Consider the following 20011-nt stretch of genomic DNA (forward strand, 5'->3'; position numbering starts at 1 on the left):
AGTCAGAATCAAAAGATTCAAAAAATCAAAAGATAAGTGTTGGACAGGATGTGGAGAAACAGAATGCTCACACACTGTTGATGAGGATGTAAACTAGTACAGCCATCACTGAAAGCAGTATGATGGTTTCTCAAAAAATTAACAATAGAACTACCATATCACCCAGCAATCCCACCACTGGGTATATAGTCAAAGGAAATAAAAATCAGTATGTCAAAAAGGTATCTGCACTCCTATGCATATTGCAGAACTATTTAGAATAGCCAAGATATGAAATCAACCTAAATGTTGATCAACAGATGAACGGAAAGAATATGTGGCATATATACACAATGGAATACTATTCAGCCATGAAAATGAATGAAATTCTGTCATTTGCAGCAATATGTATTAACCTGGAAGGTATTATGTTAAGTGAAATAAGCCAGGGACAGAAAGAAGAATACCACATGATCTCACTCCATGGGAAATCTAAAAAGCGTTCTCAAAGAAGCAGAGGGTAAAACAGTGGTTACCAGAGGATGAGGACAGGAGAGGAGTGGAAGATGGTGAGAGATGGGCGAATGGGTAGAAAACATTTAGATGGGAAGAATAAGTTCTGGTGTTCTATTGCATAGTAGGTGACTACAGTTAATAACAATGTGTCATGTATTTTAAAATAGCTTGAAGAGAGGTTTTTGAATACTCTCATCTCAAAGACATGATAAATGCTTAAGGGGATAGACATGCTAATTACCCTGATCTGATCATTACACAGTTGATACATGTGTTCAAATATCATGTTATGCCACACAAATATATACAATTATTATGTGCCAATAATAAATTTTAAAAAGAGAGAGAATTGAGCATGTTTGAATGCTGACAAAAAAGGAGCCAAGAGGGAGGGTGAAGGTGAAGATTGAGAAGAAAGAAGAAAGAATTCATTGAGGAGGATGCTTGAAAAAGGGAGAGGGAAGGAATTCATGCCACAGGTAGAAAGGCTTTTATTGGATAAGAGGAGAGCCCTTCCTTAACAATAATAGACATGAAAGAGAATCCAAAGGCCGTGGATATAGCTAAGTGTGTAAATATAATGGAAGGGAATTGAGAGAGTTTCCTTCCAATGGCTCTGATTGTCTCTCTCAGACACAAGGGCTGGTCACCTGACAAAAAGAAGATAATGGAGAGTTGGAAGTTTGAGGAGAGTTCAAGGCTGAAAGAGTCATTGTAGAGCATAATAAGGCAAGTTGAGTTAGGTTATAAAGCAGGATTGTTGGGTACAACTGAAAGTACAACTGACACTAATGAAAATTACACCCACACACTTGGGGTCGATGATACTAATATCAACCTGCTGGGCTGCATGATTTTTTGCAGCAGGGATCAGTAGCCCAAAGGCAGGCAGGAGGAAGGAGACTTTTGTACTGGACTTTTTACAAGTAAGTGAAACAGTATGGAGAGAGGCGGGGGTATAGGATATTGGTTTATTGGTAAGAGTAAGAAAACATACATTGGAAATCAGGGAAGTGGACAGCAGATTGGGCTAATGGACAGACAGAGTGTGGAGCTATCAATCTACTAAAAATCCTGTGAAAGTCTAAGCACTGTTATATTTATAAAATTGCATCAAAAACTAGAAGGAAAGAAGAATGCAGTTAGAGGGTGAGGTGCCTGATTATGCTTGTGCCACACCTGTAGAAAGTTAGGCAATCTAGAGTTCTACTACCGTAATAATGATGGCCTTAGATTCCTAAGGAGGAGTATAGACAAAATATTCTCACCTTTGGAATAAAGTATTCTCTAAACTGAATGTCCTCAGTCACTGCATGGGGCAAGTTGGTGGGGACCAGGTCAATGTATCTCTGGATCTCGTGCACCACGGCATCCGTGTAGGGCATGCGGCTCCTGTCCTGCATGCAGGGGCTCCGGTGTCTGCCAATCACACGGTCAATCTCTTCCTGGACTTTAGCTGGCCAGGCAGGAATCAGAATTAGTGTCAAATAAAATAGACCTCAAGTACCTTTTGTTTTACCCCTTAATCACTGTCACATTGTGGTTGGAAATGGGGAGATGGGGGAATTTTGTGACACTACCTCCATAAGGGAAAACAAGAAACAGAGTTTCAGTTCCCTGGGTGAATTGAAAACTCATTAGAGACTTAAATATGTGCATATATTATATAAAACACAATTGAACCATGAGACTCATTTCTGCACTCTGATTTTCTATTTTGTGTACTTTTGCTTGGTAGACTCAGGAATCTAGGATCTTGAAGATTCACTACTGACCTTATTGTTTAACCACTTTGTGTATGCCAATTTTTATTTTTAATGTGTAAGTTTCAAGAGAATAGAAGCTACCCAGTGCATACACATAGTCATAAAGTGGTGTAAAGGACACTGGAAACTAAGAAGCGGGGAGGATGGGAGGAGGGTGAAGGATAAATCTTACCTATAGGGTACAATGTGCACTATTCTGATGACAGGCACACTAAATGCCCTGACTTTAGCACTGTACAGCTCATCCACGTAACAAGAACACTTATACCCCCTAATGTTTTGAAATTAAAATTATTTTTAAAAAAGAACTATCCAGTGCAGTAAATGCTTAATAAATAGAACACTTAGAGAAACAAAAAGTAAGTTGACATTTATTTAGAATGTAATATATGACAGACATGCTGCACTATTCATTATATTACTTTATAATTCCTCAAAATAGTTCTATGTGTTAGGCATTATTTTTTGTATTTTATAAAGAAACAGATCCAGAGAAGTAAATATGTTTCCTAAGCATACCAAGGGACTTTATGGTCTTTCCCACATTATCCCCCTTAACTAGATAGGGGACCAGCGGTATGGGGAGGTAATCCTGAGTCTGAGGTCACACAGCTGCCTACTAGTAGAGTCAGAATTCAAAGCCACCACTGTTAAGAATCTATAACCCATTTTTCAAAGTAGCAATGCCATGCTGCTAATTTGGTCAAATAGTATTCATTTATTTACCTAAAAAATGTGTCTTTGTAAGGGAGCATGTGAAAATTCTGTGGTGTGATAGCTATAAAGAGGAATTTCAGGCAAGTTTTAAATTTCACCTTTTCAGGTTGAGAGGCTGGACTTTCATCTAGAAGAGAGTGGTGAAAGAAAGTAGTCAGGAACTACTTCTAAAATCGGAATGCTCAGTAGAACAGCCCAGTGAGGAATGAAAATGGAAAGAAAGAAAAAGGAAATGGATATGGACATGACTTAGGAAAAAATCCAAATGGAAAACGAAAATGGAAGTGACAGGGAAATATGACACACAGAGGGCTTTTGCAATGTGTGCAAGATTTTAAGGTTTGGAGGAAAATGTCGTATACGACTTCTAGTCATAATCAACATAGGTCTTGTAAGAGTTAGAGAAGTTATTTGGCTGAGGGAGTCTATGTCATGGGAAAGAAACACAGAAGCACCCTAACTCACAATGTGCACTAGTAAAGGAATTTTTGGGCTATGTTTCTAAATTGCACTATTCAGAAAGTATCTGCTATTTATAATGGCAGGGCAGAAGGACCTTAAACAAAGTGGAAAAATTTGGTGCTAATGTCATGGAGATAAGCTTCATGAGGTTTAATCATACTGAAAATGCACCAAATCACAAAACATGAAGTAGTAGTGAGGAAAACATCCTCTTTGATGAGGATACAATTAAAAAGAGGTAGGAGAAAATAGAGAAGTTGCATTTGAAAGAGAAGTTATGTGTGTGAGGAAAATTTGTTTACCCAAAAGGGTATATTAAAAAAGAATTTTTTTATTTGGGCATAACTCTTTTACTAGAGAGTGAGTCTTTTTGATGGAGAAAGATTGTAACTTTGTTGAGTGAATCCCCACATTGCAAATGCATTTGGGTAGAAGTATCTTTTAACAAACATATATTTATCTGGACATGGAAAGCATATCGAGTGGGATCTTTTCGGAGAACGAGAGAAGCTAGTTCTACCCAGATGCTAAGACAACCCTATTACTGTATTTTTCCCAACCCCCAAAAAAGATACTGCATCAGAGCAGAGAGATTAATGACCTCTGCTCTTCAAATCTCTGTTGTTTAATTATTTCATTCTCTTTTTATACTATGATCTAATTTGAATTGAATCCATCCAATGGTAGGTGAATGTACTAATGATGAGAAATTTTCTTGTAATTGTCCAGGCAGGTAAAGGGTGGGATGGTTATCAGCATTGTCTGCCGATGTCTACCTGGAATTTTACCCTTCCCATCACGTATGATCATACCTGCGATCTCAGGGTGCTTCAGCAGGAGCAAGAGTCCATATCTCATTGTGGTGCTCGTTGTGTCTGTTCCTGCATTAAACATATCCCATACGGTAATGACCAAGTTGTCCATGGTAAATTCAGACTGTTCATTGTGTTTTTCCTAGCAAAGATATGTTAGAATTACTTGTTAAATAAAAAGCTTTTCAGGTAACAGAGAATTACTAACTATAACATCAGTATCTGATACATTAAGGCTGACATTAAGGTGTGCTATAGCTGAAGGGAAATTTAGAGGAATCGTTAGGATTTATTCGAATGGTTACAATATAATCACAGTTAAAAACTTCCAAGTCCTTTCTGATTCCTCACTTTCTCACCTACTAGAGCCAATCAGTTCCTTTATAATTTCTTTGAAACATAATTTCTATTAAGCCATCACTGCTAATCACTGTCAATTCTAGCATCTATTGTCTATTTTATCATGTCTAAATTTTTCTTTCAAGCCTCCGGAACTGCCTACCCCCAAATTACATCACTATTCCCAACCCCATCAGTCATTACACCCACCACTGTTCCTCAATTGCAAGTAAGTTAACTTCTTTGAAAATTCCACATACTTTTTTACTACACTTATCACTCCCTAGACCTATTTTGTCTTCCTTGTTAATCTAAGCCAGAGTTTCCTCAAAACCTACCGCATCTGGATTTTTTCTAAAGGTAAGCCTTTCTGGATTCCTATCCATTCCTGTGTTCCTTCATTGCATCTTCCATTCACAGAACTTATTCTATGTACCATGATATGTTATCATCAATCTTGAATATATGTGCGTGAGTGTATGCGTGCGTGTATGTGTGTTGATCTGCCCCCAAATAAACAACCAGCTTTAATATGGTAAATATAAAACATTCCAAATCTTTTTCACTGAGAATTCAGAAATATTCTGAAACATTCCTTATGGTTTACACAAGCAACAGGTTGCACAAGCAATGTCTACATCTGTAGGAAAGAGCATTTCCTGATGAAATATCCCAGTTTCACCAGGAAAAACAGAGCAAATCTATGAATCACATCACTCTCAAAAATGAAATAGCAAATCAGGGGCACTTTATACCTTTTCCATTTTAATCAAGAAGTAATCAATAAAGTCCCGAGGGTTATTGATGTCTAGAGATTCTTGATGCTGTTTTACTTTCTCCAAAATAAACTCTTTTTGGCAAGCAACATTTTTAAATAACTCCTTGTGACATCCTGGGAGATAACGTAAAAGAGGGAAAGCATTGTAGAGCTGAAAGAAGAAAGAACCCTCCGTTGATTCACTAGGCAAACATTTACAGGCCTTTATTATGTGTCACTTTGCTATCTACTGAGTAGGTAAAGATGAATGAGACATGTTTTCTGCACTAGCACACACTTGAAATTTGAAGGAGAGAGCACAGATAAAGTAGCTAGAGTTACAGTATGCACAGGTTACAAAGCAACTTCAAAGCCATTCACATTCATTTCCTAACCACAACTCTCTGAAGGAAGTCTGGAACTCACCACTGTTGTCACCTCTCTCCAGTGAGAACACTGAGGTTCAGAAAGGTTAGTCAATAATTCTAAGACACCAAACTAGTATATCAGAGCTAGAACCCAGTGTTCCTAACAGTTTACCCTACACATATTTCTCAAGGGAATCATCTAAAAACATATGGAGGCTCATACTCTTTTGTTGTAATGAAGAAACAGTACATCAGAAAGATTAATGACCTGCCTGAATCACTTAGCATTTTTTTGGTAATTTATGCATGTTCCACTTCAGAAATGTGCATACTTACCTTACTCATCTGGCCTTTGCTGCTCCTAGAGATCACTGACTCTGCTTTAGACAGTATCTAATGACTTAATACTCTTGGTAGGCACCAAAGCAATTTGTTCAGCCTAACACCTTGAATCAACTAGTTACAGAATCAGAGAATCTAGATTCTAGACCTAGCTCACGCATTGTCTTGATTAGGTTACTTTGGAAATTATGATTGATAGCTCTGGGTCACAGTTTTCTGTTCCAAAAAATGAGAGGTTGGACTTTTTGTTCTCTGAGGTCCTTCTCAGGTGGGACACATCATGATCTTATGATCTATACAGAATTTTAGTTGTTAATGATTGTACACCATAGATGACTAACATTTTCTGACAGTGTGCCATAGTAAGAAACACATTTTACATTACTGTTCTCTACACCTATAGACGTAAAAATCAGAAAAAAATTTTTTTCAAAAAAAATACTTGATTATAACACTCTAAGTTACATTTCTCTTTCTACTCGATGGTATTTCATGTTTAAAATTTCATTTCAACACATTAAATTGATTTGGCAACTCACGCATGGTTTACATATGATAGTTTGATAAATATTACTTTGGCCACTTTTAAATAGGGCAGAGGAATGAGGCAGGCAAGAGCAATAGATTAGCTAGAAAATTATTACCCATTTAAATAGAACCTTGACCTTACCTGCATCCAAGGGGTGCTTATAATCATAAGGTTTCGATGAAAATACTTCATCAAGGTTTGAAATTTCGGGTCATTGTAGTCAAAACGAGTGTGGAAAATGACAGAGCAGATCACATTGCAGGGAACACAGGCCAGAAGGGAAGTGGGATCACAGGGAGATGCTAAAAACAATAGAAATGAGGAGTAAGTACATAATTTTCATATAAATCTTAAATTGACTGTTCCAAATATTTGGAAAAGGTTGACTTCAAAGATTTTTTAAAGAATAAGAATGATCTGGACATGTCACTACTATAAACTCCACATGCCTAAAATAAAATTTATTGTGTTTCCCAAACAAAAGCGTCTGATCCAGTCCAGTTGTTTATTCCCCCCCCCAAGTAGTCTATTTGCATCATTTTCCAAAGTTTTTTTTTAATTCACCAGGAATAATACAAATAAAAAGAGGTCATTTAAAAATATCTGTAGTGCCAGGTATGGTGGTGTGTGCCTGTAATCCCAGCTACCCAGGAAGCTCAGACAAGAGGGTCTCTTAAGCCCAGAAGTTCGAGACTAGCCCAGGCAACATATGAGGCCTTGTCTTTAAAAATAAATAAATGTGTGTGTGTGTGTGTCTCTTTAAATGTGTGGAATTTAGCTCTTAGTGTGGATACTTCCTTCTGAGGCCCACAGAAAGCTGAGAACCCAATAAGAAAATCAAGGGACTGAGGAAACTTGAAATTGTAATTTATGAAACATAGTTGAAAAACAGGTGTGTTTATAGAGGAGAAGAATAATGAGAGAAATTGGAGTTATGTTCAGATAATTCAAAAAATATCTTATAGCTTTGGAAACAGGCTTTCTATATTAATATAAAAAAGAATATGACTCTATTTTTTGATGTTTGACTGCTGGAAGTGTTGAATCCTCGCCCCCACCTCTTCCCTCTACCCACATCTACACCTGCTGATAAAGAAGCCCAAGTGCTCCCTCCTTTGGCACAAGCAGGAAGTTTGAGCCACACAAACCCTGGCTTGCACACAGGAATCCTCCTCCCAGCCCGGCCACTAACCACCATAAAAACCTCATGCCAAGGCAGGAGGGGATGGGTATATACACACATAATGAGTGCGATGCGCACCATCTAGGGGATGGACACGCTTGAAGCTCTGATTCAGGGGGGAAGGGGGAGGCAAGGGCAATATCTGTAACCCAAACTTTTGTACCCCCATAATATGCTGTAATAAAAAATAAAAATAATTTAAAAAAAAAACCACAAAAAATAAAAACTCTTGCCAGTGTCCTTTCCCTGCTCTCTCAGGCCATTCTTGGACATGCTTGGGAGTCACTCTGCTCTTCACAGAAAGCAGCATTATGTAAATCATAAAACTTTCCTATCCTATTGGGCTGTGTGTGTGGCATGATTAATCTCAACATCTGAAATCATCTGAGATTTCGGATGAAAGGTATTAATAGATCACTCCTGTTTCTGTCTGGTGACAACCACAACACTGTAACTCCAGAAGGAAAAAGCTAGCTGGGATCAAAAAGGAGAAGTTACAAGAAAAAAAGCAGTTCTGTTCAATCTGTGAAAACAACTTCCAACCGTTAGAGTTACCCACTGATGAAATGAGCTTCCCCAAGAGTGTGAGGCTCCCATAACTAGGTGGAATCAAGCAGAGTCTGGGTGATCACAGATCAGGAAGCTGAGATCAACTATGGGAAAAGTTGAACCAATAAGTTCTGCTTGAAATATAAATTGATGCACAAAATCATTTCCCAGATAATATGTATCAAAACCCAATATTCACTGATTTAGTAACTCTATTTCCAAAATTCTAAGAAAGTAGTCAGAGATTTGCAATAATTCATATGGATTGCACTTTTTTATATTAATAACAGCAAAGACTGGGAAAAAAACCCATCTGGCTGAAATAGAAGATTAGTTAAATAAACTATCATATGTCCAAAATAATAGACTAATACCATACTATTTGGTTAATAATGTTCTTTGAAAAACATTTAAAAGTTAAACACATGTCTTATCCCTTTTCTGTCAGATCTCCCCTCAATTCCTAGGTAATATGTATCAAAAGCCCAAAGAATGTTCACTAGCACTCTAACTCCATGTCCAGAAATTAGGAACAAACCAGGTCATCCAAATATTTGCAATATTAATAGCAGCAAAATATTAATAAAATAGAAAACAGCCTATCTTGTCCAGGCACGGTGACTCCTGCCTGTAATTCTAGCACTCTGGAAGGCCAAGGCAGGAGGATCGCTTGAGCTCAAGAGTCTGAGACCAGCCTGAGCAAGAGTGGGACCAAGACCCCATCTCTACAAAAAATAGAAAAAAAATTAGCTGGACATGGTGGCATGTGCCTGTAGTTCCAGCTACTCAGGAGGCTGAGGCAGGAGGATCGCTTGAGCCCAGGAGTTTGAGGTTGCAGTGAGCTAAAAATGATGCCACTGTACTCTAGCCAGGACTATAGAGTGGGACTCTGTCTGCAAAGAAAAAAAAAAAGAAGAAGAAGAAAGAAAGGAGGAGGAGGAGGAGGAGGAGGAGGAGGAGGAAAGAAAAACATCCTATCTGGACAATAACATAACACTGATTTATAAACACAATGTCAATTCACCATAGAGACTATAGTATTAAGTTAATAAGTTCTCTAAGAGTATTTAAATATTGAGGTTGTAAAGCTACATATATCTTATGATTCTGATCTTACCCCTCCCTGCTTGGTCTCCTGCCCACCCCTTTCTCCCTCAGCCCCTCTGCCCGTCCTGCGTGGGCATACACACATCGACACACTGCAGAGATCTGTGCTGCTCTAGCTCCCTCTCTTCATACACACACTCCTCCACGGGAGCTGAATTGCAGCCCCGCACTTTGGGAGAATTTGGCAGTCTCTGTATTGTTTCTCAAGTAGTTACTAGAAGAGTTACTTAACTTTTCAAGTTAATGCTGCCACGGCTGATTACCAAAATCCATGTTCTCCCCTTCTTCCTGTGCACAGAGTGAACCACATTTTCCAGTTCCTCTTGCAGTTAGGTGTGACCCTGTTACTAACTTGTAGCCATGGCACACGAGGGAAGTTTTGTGCCACCTCTTTGCCTGGCCCAAACACTATTTGCTCTTTTCCTTGTTCTTTTCTCCTTCCACTACCACACAAAGAGATGAACCCTGGGTGACACCGGAAGCCAGATGTTGAAGATATCAATGCCCCTATCAACCTGGTGTCTGAAAAGGCTGTTATGCTGACCACCTCACCTCTTATTACTATTATTAATATATGAGCAAAAAGTAACTGTCTGTTGTACTTGAGTCATCATATCTTTTTTTAGTCTATTTGTAATAGCATTTATTCTACTCAAACTATTATTGTTAATTATATAAAGAAATACACACCATTGGTTTTTTTTAACATTTCCACCAGATACGAGATTTCCTCTTGAATTCGTTCTTCAATGGTTTTTTTCCCCATCCCCATATTCCGCAAAACCATGAGGGAGAAATGCCGGGTGCGCTTCCATATTTTTCCATTGCTGAAAACAATTCCTATCAGGACAAAGAGAGAGAGAGAGAAGCCTATCCTCCATTGCTATAATTCTAGCTGAGAGTACTCATCTCAGGAAATGATGCTGACACTGAAGCAGGGATGTGAATATAGTGCTGTCAGCTTAAGGAATTCTCATTGAGCCCCACCTCACTTGCCTCCCCCCTTAACCGAACCTAATATTTTACTGTCAGGACTCTTGATTTTACATCTTACTAAACTCTTCTTGACCCATCAGCTGCTCTAAATCTCAGAATAACTCTGTAAACTGAGGGGTTTGCCCCCATTTTACTGACAAAGGTGTGGAAAATTCTGGAGGGAAAATGCTTGCTCTATGATCACACAGCAGTAAATCATGGTGAGCCCAACTCATAGGCTAAATTTTCAGGCTGGCTTTTCTGATTATAGGTGAATTTTTAGAGAAACAACAAGAGGAGGCAATTCTCAAGAGAAGGTGAGACACCATCTGCATTGGAAGGAATCTCCTAACAACCTATTTCTCAGATAAGGGATGCCGTCATTGACAGATAACTCTTCGTATTTTAACACCCCTTTCTATTCGTTAAATCTTTCAATGAGATGTGGTCTTAACACCAAGGAAGCTCAACATCAGATTTCCAGAGTCTAGACCAGATCAGGAGAAAAATAAACTCGTAGGAAACTTGTCCAGGAAGCCTCTTAGAGAACAATGCAGAGGAGACGACCCCATTCCAGTCTTCTCCCTTTTTGTCAGAATCCAGTGATCCACCAGAAGAGTGGACAGTTTAAGGTCAGCTCCAAAAACAAGTGGGAAATAGTTTAGGTACTTAACAAAAAATGCTTTTTCTAATATCAATTCCAATCCATACTCATGTGTTTCTCCATGATCATCTTTTCAAAGCATATCTTTGCTTTATGCTTTGTATTCTATTGGATTCAAATATTTCCTATGCCTTTTGAGAATAGAAGATTGAAAGTAAGGCTGAAAATATTTCAAACTTCTGTTGATTCCATGCATACTATACAAGCTTCCTAAAGTAGTCTCTGGGTATCCATGACTCAGACCAGGAAGCAACATGATTGGTGACTAGTGTAATTTAGTCATTTTCTTCCTCTCTCTTTTCTCTTTGCCTCTTTCTCATTATCTTAACTGGCCATAATTTAAAATGAAGGTGTCTTAGTCACAAATTCATAGAACATTAGTGGTTAGATCATTTGCTTTCCTTTATAAAAAAAATTCTTCATAGTCTTATGTTGGAAATATGAAAAGTATATCTTATCATTCTCTCCAAGCGCTTATAATTTCTCAACTTCTTAGCCTATCTGGAGTCTTTGCAACTTACAAACCCACACACATTCCCCAGAGAGAAGCATACCCGAATTTTGGGTGAGTTCTTCAAATACTGGGAGACTCCCTCTGCCAGAAAATTCTTCTCCCCGATCAATAAGGGCTTCCTTCACTGCTTTGTATCCATGCAACACCACGGTGGGCTTCATGCCAAAATACACAGTGAACACAGGGCCGTAATCTTTTGCTAGCTGGAAAAAGAACACAAGATGCAAGAAGAGTGAGAATTTCACAACAGAAACGTAGATAAATGAGAGAAATATTTTTAATCTTACTGAAGAGACATTTTAATATTCAGCCACCTGTTATAAAAGATTTCAACTTTTAGAACCAGTTATTTAATAAGAAAGTACATTATTTAAATGGTAATTAACATTACATTATTAGTAATATTTCTATTATTATTAATACTAATGTTATCCTCAATAGTTATCCTTTATTCAGCTTCTATTGTGTGACAGGGGCCATATTATGCATTTTACTACTATTATTTCATTAACTTTTTTCTGCAAAACCAACTGCATCAAATTTCTCCTTCCTTCCCATAGTTAACGATAAATGTATTTCTCCTCCTGTTTAAGGAAAGCCCTTCCAACTTGCCCCATGTGTAGACTAATAATCGTCCCTCATTGTCAATTTTCCATACTTCTTTTTAGCACCAGAGACCTCTAAGTTTTAATAACACCTGAGAACATGACAGCCTGGTCATAGACATTTCTCAGCTTCATGTGAAGCCAGATGTGGCTATGTGACAAAAGTTTCCATGAACTGATGTTAGCAGAAGTGATGTGTGCAAATTCTACTCCACAAAAGGTAATTGCTTGCCCTTCATTTCTTCCCCTACCTATGGGTTGAAATGATAGCATGGAGATGCTCCCACTGTGACCATGCAAATGAGAACGACAGCCTAGGGGCACAAGACAGTAGAACTGCAAGATTGAGAGAAACTAGTTCTCCGAATGACCTTATAGAGGAGTGTCATGCCATGGGCACCCACCTCTAAATCGTTATGTGAGATAAAAATTAACTGCTATTTTCTTTTAGCCATTGTGAGACAGTATAGGGACAGGACTCAGGCCTCACTGCTGACCAAGGGAGGCAACATGGGACAGCATGACCCAACCTAATTGACTGTAGAAAAAAAAAAAAAATGAGCTCCTAGCTGCTGGAATTCAGCCCATACCCATATAAGGAGGGAACCAAACTGTCTGTCTCTTGAATAATGTTGTCCAAGACCACTGAAGCAAGATGCTGACACCACCTGATAGGGAACCTGGCTGCAAAGAAACCAGACCTATCCAGATCTAACCACCTCAAGCCAAAAAGGACCCCCATACTGACTTTACACTGACTTTTCCCTCATTATAATCTCATTTTAATGTTAAAAAATCATTTAATGCACATCTCTCACTTTATGTTTTTTTTGCTAATGACTTATTACTTGCTGCTTATTTTATATTTATTTTAGACTATGGAAATGATGTTAGACAAAAAGCAAATATGGGCGATTTTCTTATTCAAGTTCAAATGGCTGGTAAAGCACCAGAGACAACTTGCAACATCAACACTTTTGATCCAGGAACTGCTGATGAACATACAGTGCAGTGGTGGTTCAAGAAGTTTTGCAAAGGAGATGAGAGCCTTGAAGATGAGGAGTGCAGTGGTGGCCATCGAAACTTGACAACAACCAATTGAGAGAAATCATAACAGCTGATCCTCTTACAACTACAGGAGAAGTTGCGGAAGAACTCCACGTCGACCATTCTAGTGGTTCGGCATTTGGAGCAACTTGGAAAGGTGAAAAAGCTCCAGAAGTGGGTGCCTCATGAGCTGACCAAAAATCAAAAAATCGTCATTTTGAAGAGTCGTCTATTATTGTACCCAAACACAATGAACCATTTCTAGATCAGATTGTGATGTGCGAGGAAAAGTGGATTCTATATAACAACCGGCAAAGACCAGCTCAGTGACTGCACTAAGAAGAAGCTCCAAAACATTTTGCAAAGCCAAACTTGCACCAGAAGAAGGTCATGGTCACTGTTTGGTGGTCTGCTGCTGGTCTGATCCACTACAGCTTTCTGAATCCTGGGGAAACCATTACGTCTGAGAAGTATGCTCAGCCAATCAATGAGATGCACCGAAAACTGCAACACCTGAAGCCGGCATTGGTCAACGGAAAGGGCCCAATTCTTCTCCATGACAACGCCCAACCACATGTCACACAACCAATGCTTCAAAAGTTGAACCAATTGAGCTACGAAGTTTTGCCTCATCTGCCATATTCCCCTGACCTCTCACCAACCGACCACCACTTCTTCAAGCAACTCAAAAGGTTTTTGCAGGGAAACCCCTTTCACAACCAGCAGGATGCAGAAAATGCTTTCCAAGAATTCGTCGAATCCCGAAGCATGGATTTTTACGCTACAGGAATGAACAAACTTATTTCTCATTGTCAAAATGTGTTGATTGTAATGGTTCCTATTTTGATTAATAAAGATGTTTTTGAGCCTAGTTATAGTAATTTAAAATTCAAGGTCCAAAACTGCAATTCCTTTTGCATCAACCAAATAGCTTGTTCCAGCTTGACATCATGACTCAAACTTGGGCTACCGACTCCATGTTAAACTGCTGAAGAACTTTCAGACCAACGAAGGAACTGTGGAAAGCGTTTTCTTCACCAACAACCGGGCTCTAAACAATATACACTACAAGAAAACTGGTCCTAATCTTCACAGTTTGTATATAGGTTTTTCCAGACTAACTGATATAAATACAGCCTTCTACTAATGACTGATGGTGGATTCTTTGTTTAATCCACCAACAAATTGAACTAACAACTTATGTAATCTAAATAAATTTCTATAAATGTAAACCCCATCATTCCTCTTGGGTGGTACAGGTTGCAACCTCCATTCCTGAGTAAACACTTATTTGCCTCTGACCTGTTGATTCCTACTTTTGATAAGGGTTAATAGATCTCATTCCTTTCAATCTGTATATATTCTAAAATCATATCCGTGTGCCCAGTGGTGTGTGGGACAATATTTTATTTAACCGTAGAGCTATCTTATTTATTCATTGCAAGCAACTGAAAGAAAATTAATCATACTTACCATGCTTAGAGATTTGCTGATGTTCTTAGTATTTAACTGTAGAATATTTCCAACAATTGGGAGAGGAGTCGGGCCAGGGGGGAGCTTTCCTTTGGCATAGCTTCCATTCCACAGAGAAAATAGAATCAAACAAGAAAGACAAATCACCAGGACAATGAAGAGATCCATTGATGTGCTTTGTGTAAATGCAGTTGAAAGCTTAGAATCCAAAGGCTTTATAAACACAAAGGGCAAGCTTATCACTAAATACATACTGAGTTTTTGAAATCTGAGTAAACATGTTTTGTCTTTAGTACACTTTGGCCTGTTGGTAGAAATAAAAACAAAACCCGGCACTTTTGCATTGATTAATTCCTAAGTTTCTGTGGATATTCCAACTAAAAAACTAACTCTCATTTCTTGAGTGAGAGTGATCTTAGTGGCGTATTAGTAACAGTGAAAACTGTCAGATTTTCAAAGGGGGAGCTGGAGTTCATGATCTCAACAAATAATTAAAAAGAATATCTCACATGTCAAAATCTATCATCATATGAGCAAAACAAAGAAGTGCTCTCTTTCTTAGTGCCTGTTCCCAAAAGATGCCAGGGAAAAGGCCAGAATCAGAGGTATTAGGGTATAGGAAGCCAGTCTTATCTTAGATAATAGTAGAGATATCCCAACTCTCCTGCCAGAGCCCTATTCTATAAAGCAGAAATAAAAATACTCTCAAAGGATATGGAAGGTAAATAAAACAGGAGAGAGGAATCCACCAAGTCAAGAAAAGAAACTGCTCACACACAGCAAAGGAAAGTCCCTTGGCTGCATATCAGTTGTTTCCTTCCTGGCACATCCATTCCCAGTGAGGGACTGGTAGCCAGAGCCTGCTTTGCCCGTTCTCACTTAGGTGAGGAAATGATCCAGCATTTAACACTATGAGCATTTGAAAGTGTCAAGAAATTCACAAATGTGAACAAAACTTCAAGACTTGAAAGATATTTGAGGAAATCCAACAGCATAACAAACATCAAACTTAAAATCAGAAAACTTAACCCTGAAGAAGTTAACTTAGAGAAAACAGAAAAAAATGCTAAAATAATTATAAAAGCATCAGATTAATTTAGCTACATAAAAAGAACTATTTAAAAAAAGGAAATATTCTTGGTAAATAAAAATAGGATTGCAAAAATATTTTTTAAAGAAAACAGGTATCCTGTGTAATAAATTATATTTAGCTACAGTTCAATTTATTTAGCAGGAAGATAAAAACAAGAGTTTCCCAAGAATATATTTCAAAATAATAACAATGACAACTATAAACTAAGTGGTATGAAAAATAGTTCTAGAGGTTTTAGTAAATTTCTGATAAGAGTTTCAAGAAGAGAGAAAAGTAATCAAACATAAAAATAAGCCAAAGAACTGGACTAAGAAAACACTTGGATCCACCAAGTTCTAAGCAGGATTAAAGTAAAAAGACCCAATCTGTAGAGTGACATCAGCAAGATGGACGTTCATGACGCTCACAAAAATGGACCAAAACAATGAACAACTATATCTTAACTAGAGTGACTGAAGAAGTATGCTGGAGAGCACCAGGGGGCAGCAAAATCCCTGTGGAACATGGAAGCCCAGGATAGCATCACAGAGAGAAGAGCAAGATATCCTGCTTCTGCTACGCTGTCTTCCCCACCAGGATCAGCTCAAAGTCAGGGCATATTTCTTCTTACAGGCACTAAAATAGACTGAAAATGAAGGGATGGAGAAAGATATACCATGCAAACAGAAGCTAAAGGCAAGCAGGAGTAGCCATACTTCATCAAATAAAATAAACTTTAAGTAAAAAACTGTGAAAAGAGACAAAAAAGGTCACTATACAATGTGATAAAGGGATCAATTCAACAAGAGGACATAAAAATTATAAATATATATACATCCAACCAGAGCACCCAGATATATAAAGCAAATATTATTGGACCTAACAGGACAGATAGACTGAAATACAATAATAGAAGGGGACTTTGACACCCCACTTTCAATAACAGACAGATCATCTAGACACAAAAAATTAACAAAGAAACACAAGATTTAAACTACACCATAGACCAAATAGACCTAACAAATATTTACGGAACATCACATCCAACAGTTGCAAAATACACATTCCTTTCAACAGCACATGGAATATTCTCCAGGATAGATCACATCTTAGTCCACTGTCTTAGTCTGTTTGTGTTGCTATAAAGGAATATCTGAGGCTGGGTAATTTATAAAGAAAAGAGACTTCTTTGACTCATAGTTCTTCAGGCTGTACAAGAAGCATAGTGCCAGCATGTGTTTCTGCTGAGTATCTCACACTGCTTCCACTCACGGTGGAAGGGGAAGGGGAGCCAGTGTGTGCAAAAATCACATGGCGAGAGAGGAAGCAAGAGAGAGAGGGAAAAGGTACGAGGCTTTTTTAACAACCAGTTCTGGTGGGAACTAATAGAGCAAGAACTCACTCATTACCACAAGGATGACACCAAGCCATTCATGAGGGATCCACCCTCATGACCCAAACACCTTCTATTAGGCCCAACCTCCAACATTGGGGTTCAAATTTCTGCATGAGATTTGGTGGACAAACATCCAAACTACAGTAGCCACAAAACAAGTTTTAGCACATTTAAGAAGATAGAGATCATATAAAGTACGATTTCTGACCACAATGGTATAAAACTAGAAATCAACAACAAAAAATTTTTGAAATCTTTACAAGTCCATGGAAATTAAACAACATGTTCCTGTACAACCAATGGGCCAATGAGGAAATCAAAAGGGAAATTAAAAATTTTCTTAAGACAAACATGAATGGAAATACATCATACCAAAACCTATGAGACACAGAAAAAGTAGTTCTAAGAGGAAAGTTGATATCAATAAATGCCTACATCTAAAAGGAAAAAGATTTCTAATTAATAACCTAACAGTGAAACTAAAGGAACTATAAAAACAAGGACAAAATAAAATCAAAATTAGTAGAAGGAAGGAAATAATAAAGCTTAGAGAAGCAATAAATAAAATAGAACCCCCAAATATTCAAAAGACCAACAAAACAAATGGTTTTTGTAAAGATAAAGAAAATTAACAAAACTTTAGCTATTAATGGGATAAGTAGAAAAAAGTGAGAAGACTCAAATAAATAAAATCAGATATGAAAAAGGAGACATTACAACTGACACCACAGAAATACAAAGGATCATAAGAAGCTATTTTGAACAACTATATGTCAACAAATTTTATAACATAGAAAAAATGAATAAATCCTTGGACACACACAACTTACCAAGATTAAATTATGAAAAATAGAAAATCTAAACAGACCAAAAAAAAAAAAAAAAAACTAGTGATGAAATTGAATCAGTAATAAAAATTGTTTCATTAAAGAAAAGCCCAGAACTTGAGGACTTTACTGCTGAATGCCACCAAATATTTAAAGAAGAACTAATACCAATTCTCCTCAAACTATTCCAGAAAATTGAAGAGGAAGGAATACTTTGAAACTCATTTTACAAGGCCAGCATTATCCTGATTCCAAAACCAGACACGGACATAACAAAAAAAGAAAACTACAGGACAATATCCCTGATGAACATATCTGCAAAAATCACCAATAAAATACTAGAAAACTAAATCCAATAGCACACTGAAAAGATCATTTATTATGAACAAGTTGGATTCATCCCAGGGATACAAGGATTTTTTAACATAGGCAAAACAAGAAATGTGATATAACACATTAACAGAAAGACAGTCAAAAGCCTTATAATATTTTCAATAGACACAGAACAAGCATTTGACAAAATTCAATATCCCCTCCTGACAAAAACTCCCAAAATAATGGTATAGAAGGTCTATACCCCAACACAATAAAGGCCATGTATGACAAACTTACAGCTAACATCACACTAAATGGGGTAAATAAGATCAGTAACCAGACAAAGATAGCACTTTTACCACTTCTATTCAACATAGTACTAGAAGTCCTAGCCAGGGCAATCATGCAAGAGAAGGAAATAAGAGGCACCCAAATTGGAAAAGAGGAGGTCAAATTGTCCTGTTTGTAGATGACATAATCTTATATATAGAAAACCCTAAAGACTCCACCAAAAAAAAATTCAGAACTAATAAACAAATTCAATAAAGTTGCAAGACACAAAATCTAGGAGGACAGCTGACACATCACATCTGCCACTTATAATTTCAGAAAAGAAACAATAGGTGCCCATACAACAGCAGGCCGAAGGAGAAGGAGATCCCAGATTAGGGGCCGTGCATACGTGTAGCCCAACACAGGACTCCCAATGTTGCTTAGTCTTATACACTGCTGTGATGAACTGTGCTCAGTCTTGCAGCAGGAAAGCTCAATCTCAGAGGAAGTAGCAGGAAGGTCCTGAGAGTCAACAGCTTCCCTCTACAGCTTCTGTCACTACAGAAAAACAAGGCTAATAAACAGACAGCAGGTATGTCAGCTTAGAAAGAAGGGTGGGGATCCGACCAGTTCAAAAACACCCAAGTCTTGAAAGACAACTAAGTCCAGATTCCACAGACCAAAAAAACGTGATACATTTAGATCATGATCTAAATGTAATAAAATAAAAATGCCGCTCTTTATACCACTTCTCTAAAAGAACCTAATGTAAACATGGTCTTTTGTAAAGCCACTTATAGATTTTTAAATAAAATACCTAGAATTTTAAAGCTCTTTCTAAAAACAAAATAAATTGCTTTCCTTAATTCAAAAATATTCTTTTTTTTATTTGTAGAGTTCTGTGAAGCTTGGGAAGTACTTATGTGAATATTTTATTATTTGAATCTGAAAATGAACCCATGAGAAAGGTAGGCATTTTTTATCTATCTTACAGATGAGAAAAATGAGAATCAGAACTGAAGTGATTCACCCAAATTTCCACTGCTTAGGCAAGGTAAAGATGCCAACTCTGGTTTTACAGCTGATGAACTTTGTGTTAAGAAGAATTTCAATTCAATAACACTTCACAAATATTTGTTGAGTAATTATTACATATCATGCAATCTTACTTTGGCTTTAGAGGATTCGTTTAAAATTAGTTACTGAGTCAACAATTTTACCATGGGTAAACAAAAATAAGAGTTCAGAAAAGTTTGTCCCTTTGTAATCTTTAGAATTTGTGGCAACCAGGATTCAAAGAATTCATTTATTCCAAAAAAATGCAGTTCTTAGCTGTCCAGCTCCTTATGTTATCTCAGGACATTTCTGGTCCTGGAAGAAGAGCAGATATTAAAATAATTGTGTGTGTTTATATACATATAAAT

At 37.5% G+C, this 20011-nt stretch overlaps 1 protein-coding gene across 3 annotated transcripts in view; it reads right to left on the minus strand.

Annotated features, from left to right (window-relative positions):
* LOC138376425 (cytochrome P450 2C21-like) overlaps positions 1-14906 on the minus strand; it is a 31673-nt gene extending 16767 nt beyond the window's left edge. For 2 of the 3 annotated variants that reach the window (XM_069460718.1, XM_069460720.1), the window contains exons 1-7: positions 14705-14906; positions 11620-11782; positions 10117-10266; positions 6729-6889; positions 5347-5520; positions 4253-4394; positions 1764-1951 (exon numbers count right to left, since the gene is read on the minus strand). In XM_069460718.1, the coding sequence (XP_069316819.1) occupies positions 1764-1951; positions 4253-4394; positions 5347-5520; positions 6729-6889; positions 10117-10266; positions 11620-11782; positions 14705-14872 (1146 nt within the window). In that variant the 5' untranslated portion in view covers positions 14873-14906. The remainder of the gene's footprint in view (positions 1-1763; positions 1952-4252; positions 4395-5346; positions 5521-6728; positions 6890-10116; positions 10267-11619; positions 11783-14704) is intronic. The other variant, XM_069460719.1, reaches the window with a different exon arrangement.
* Positions 14907-20011: the final 5105 nt, after the last annotated feature.

The sequence above is a fragment of the Eulemur rufifrons genome, chromosome 28, assembly GCF_041146395.1.
Source record: "Eulemur rufifrons isolate Redbay chromosome 28, OSU_ERuf_1, whole genome shotgun sequence".
NCBI classification, from domain to species: Eukaryota; Metazoa; Chordata; class Mammalia; order Primates; family Lemuridae; genus Eulemur; species Eulemur rufifrons.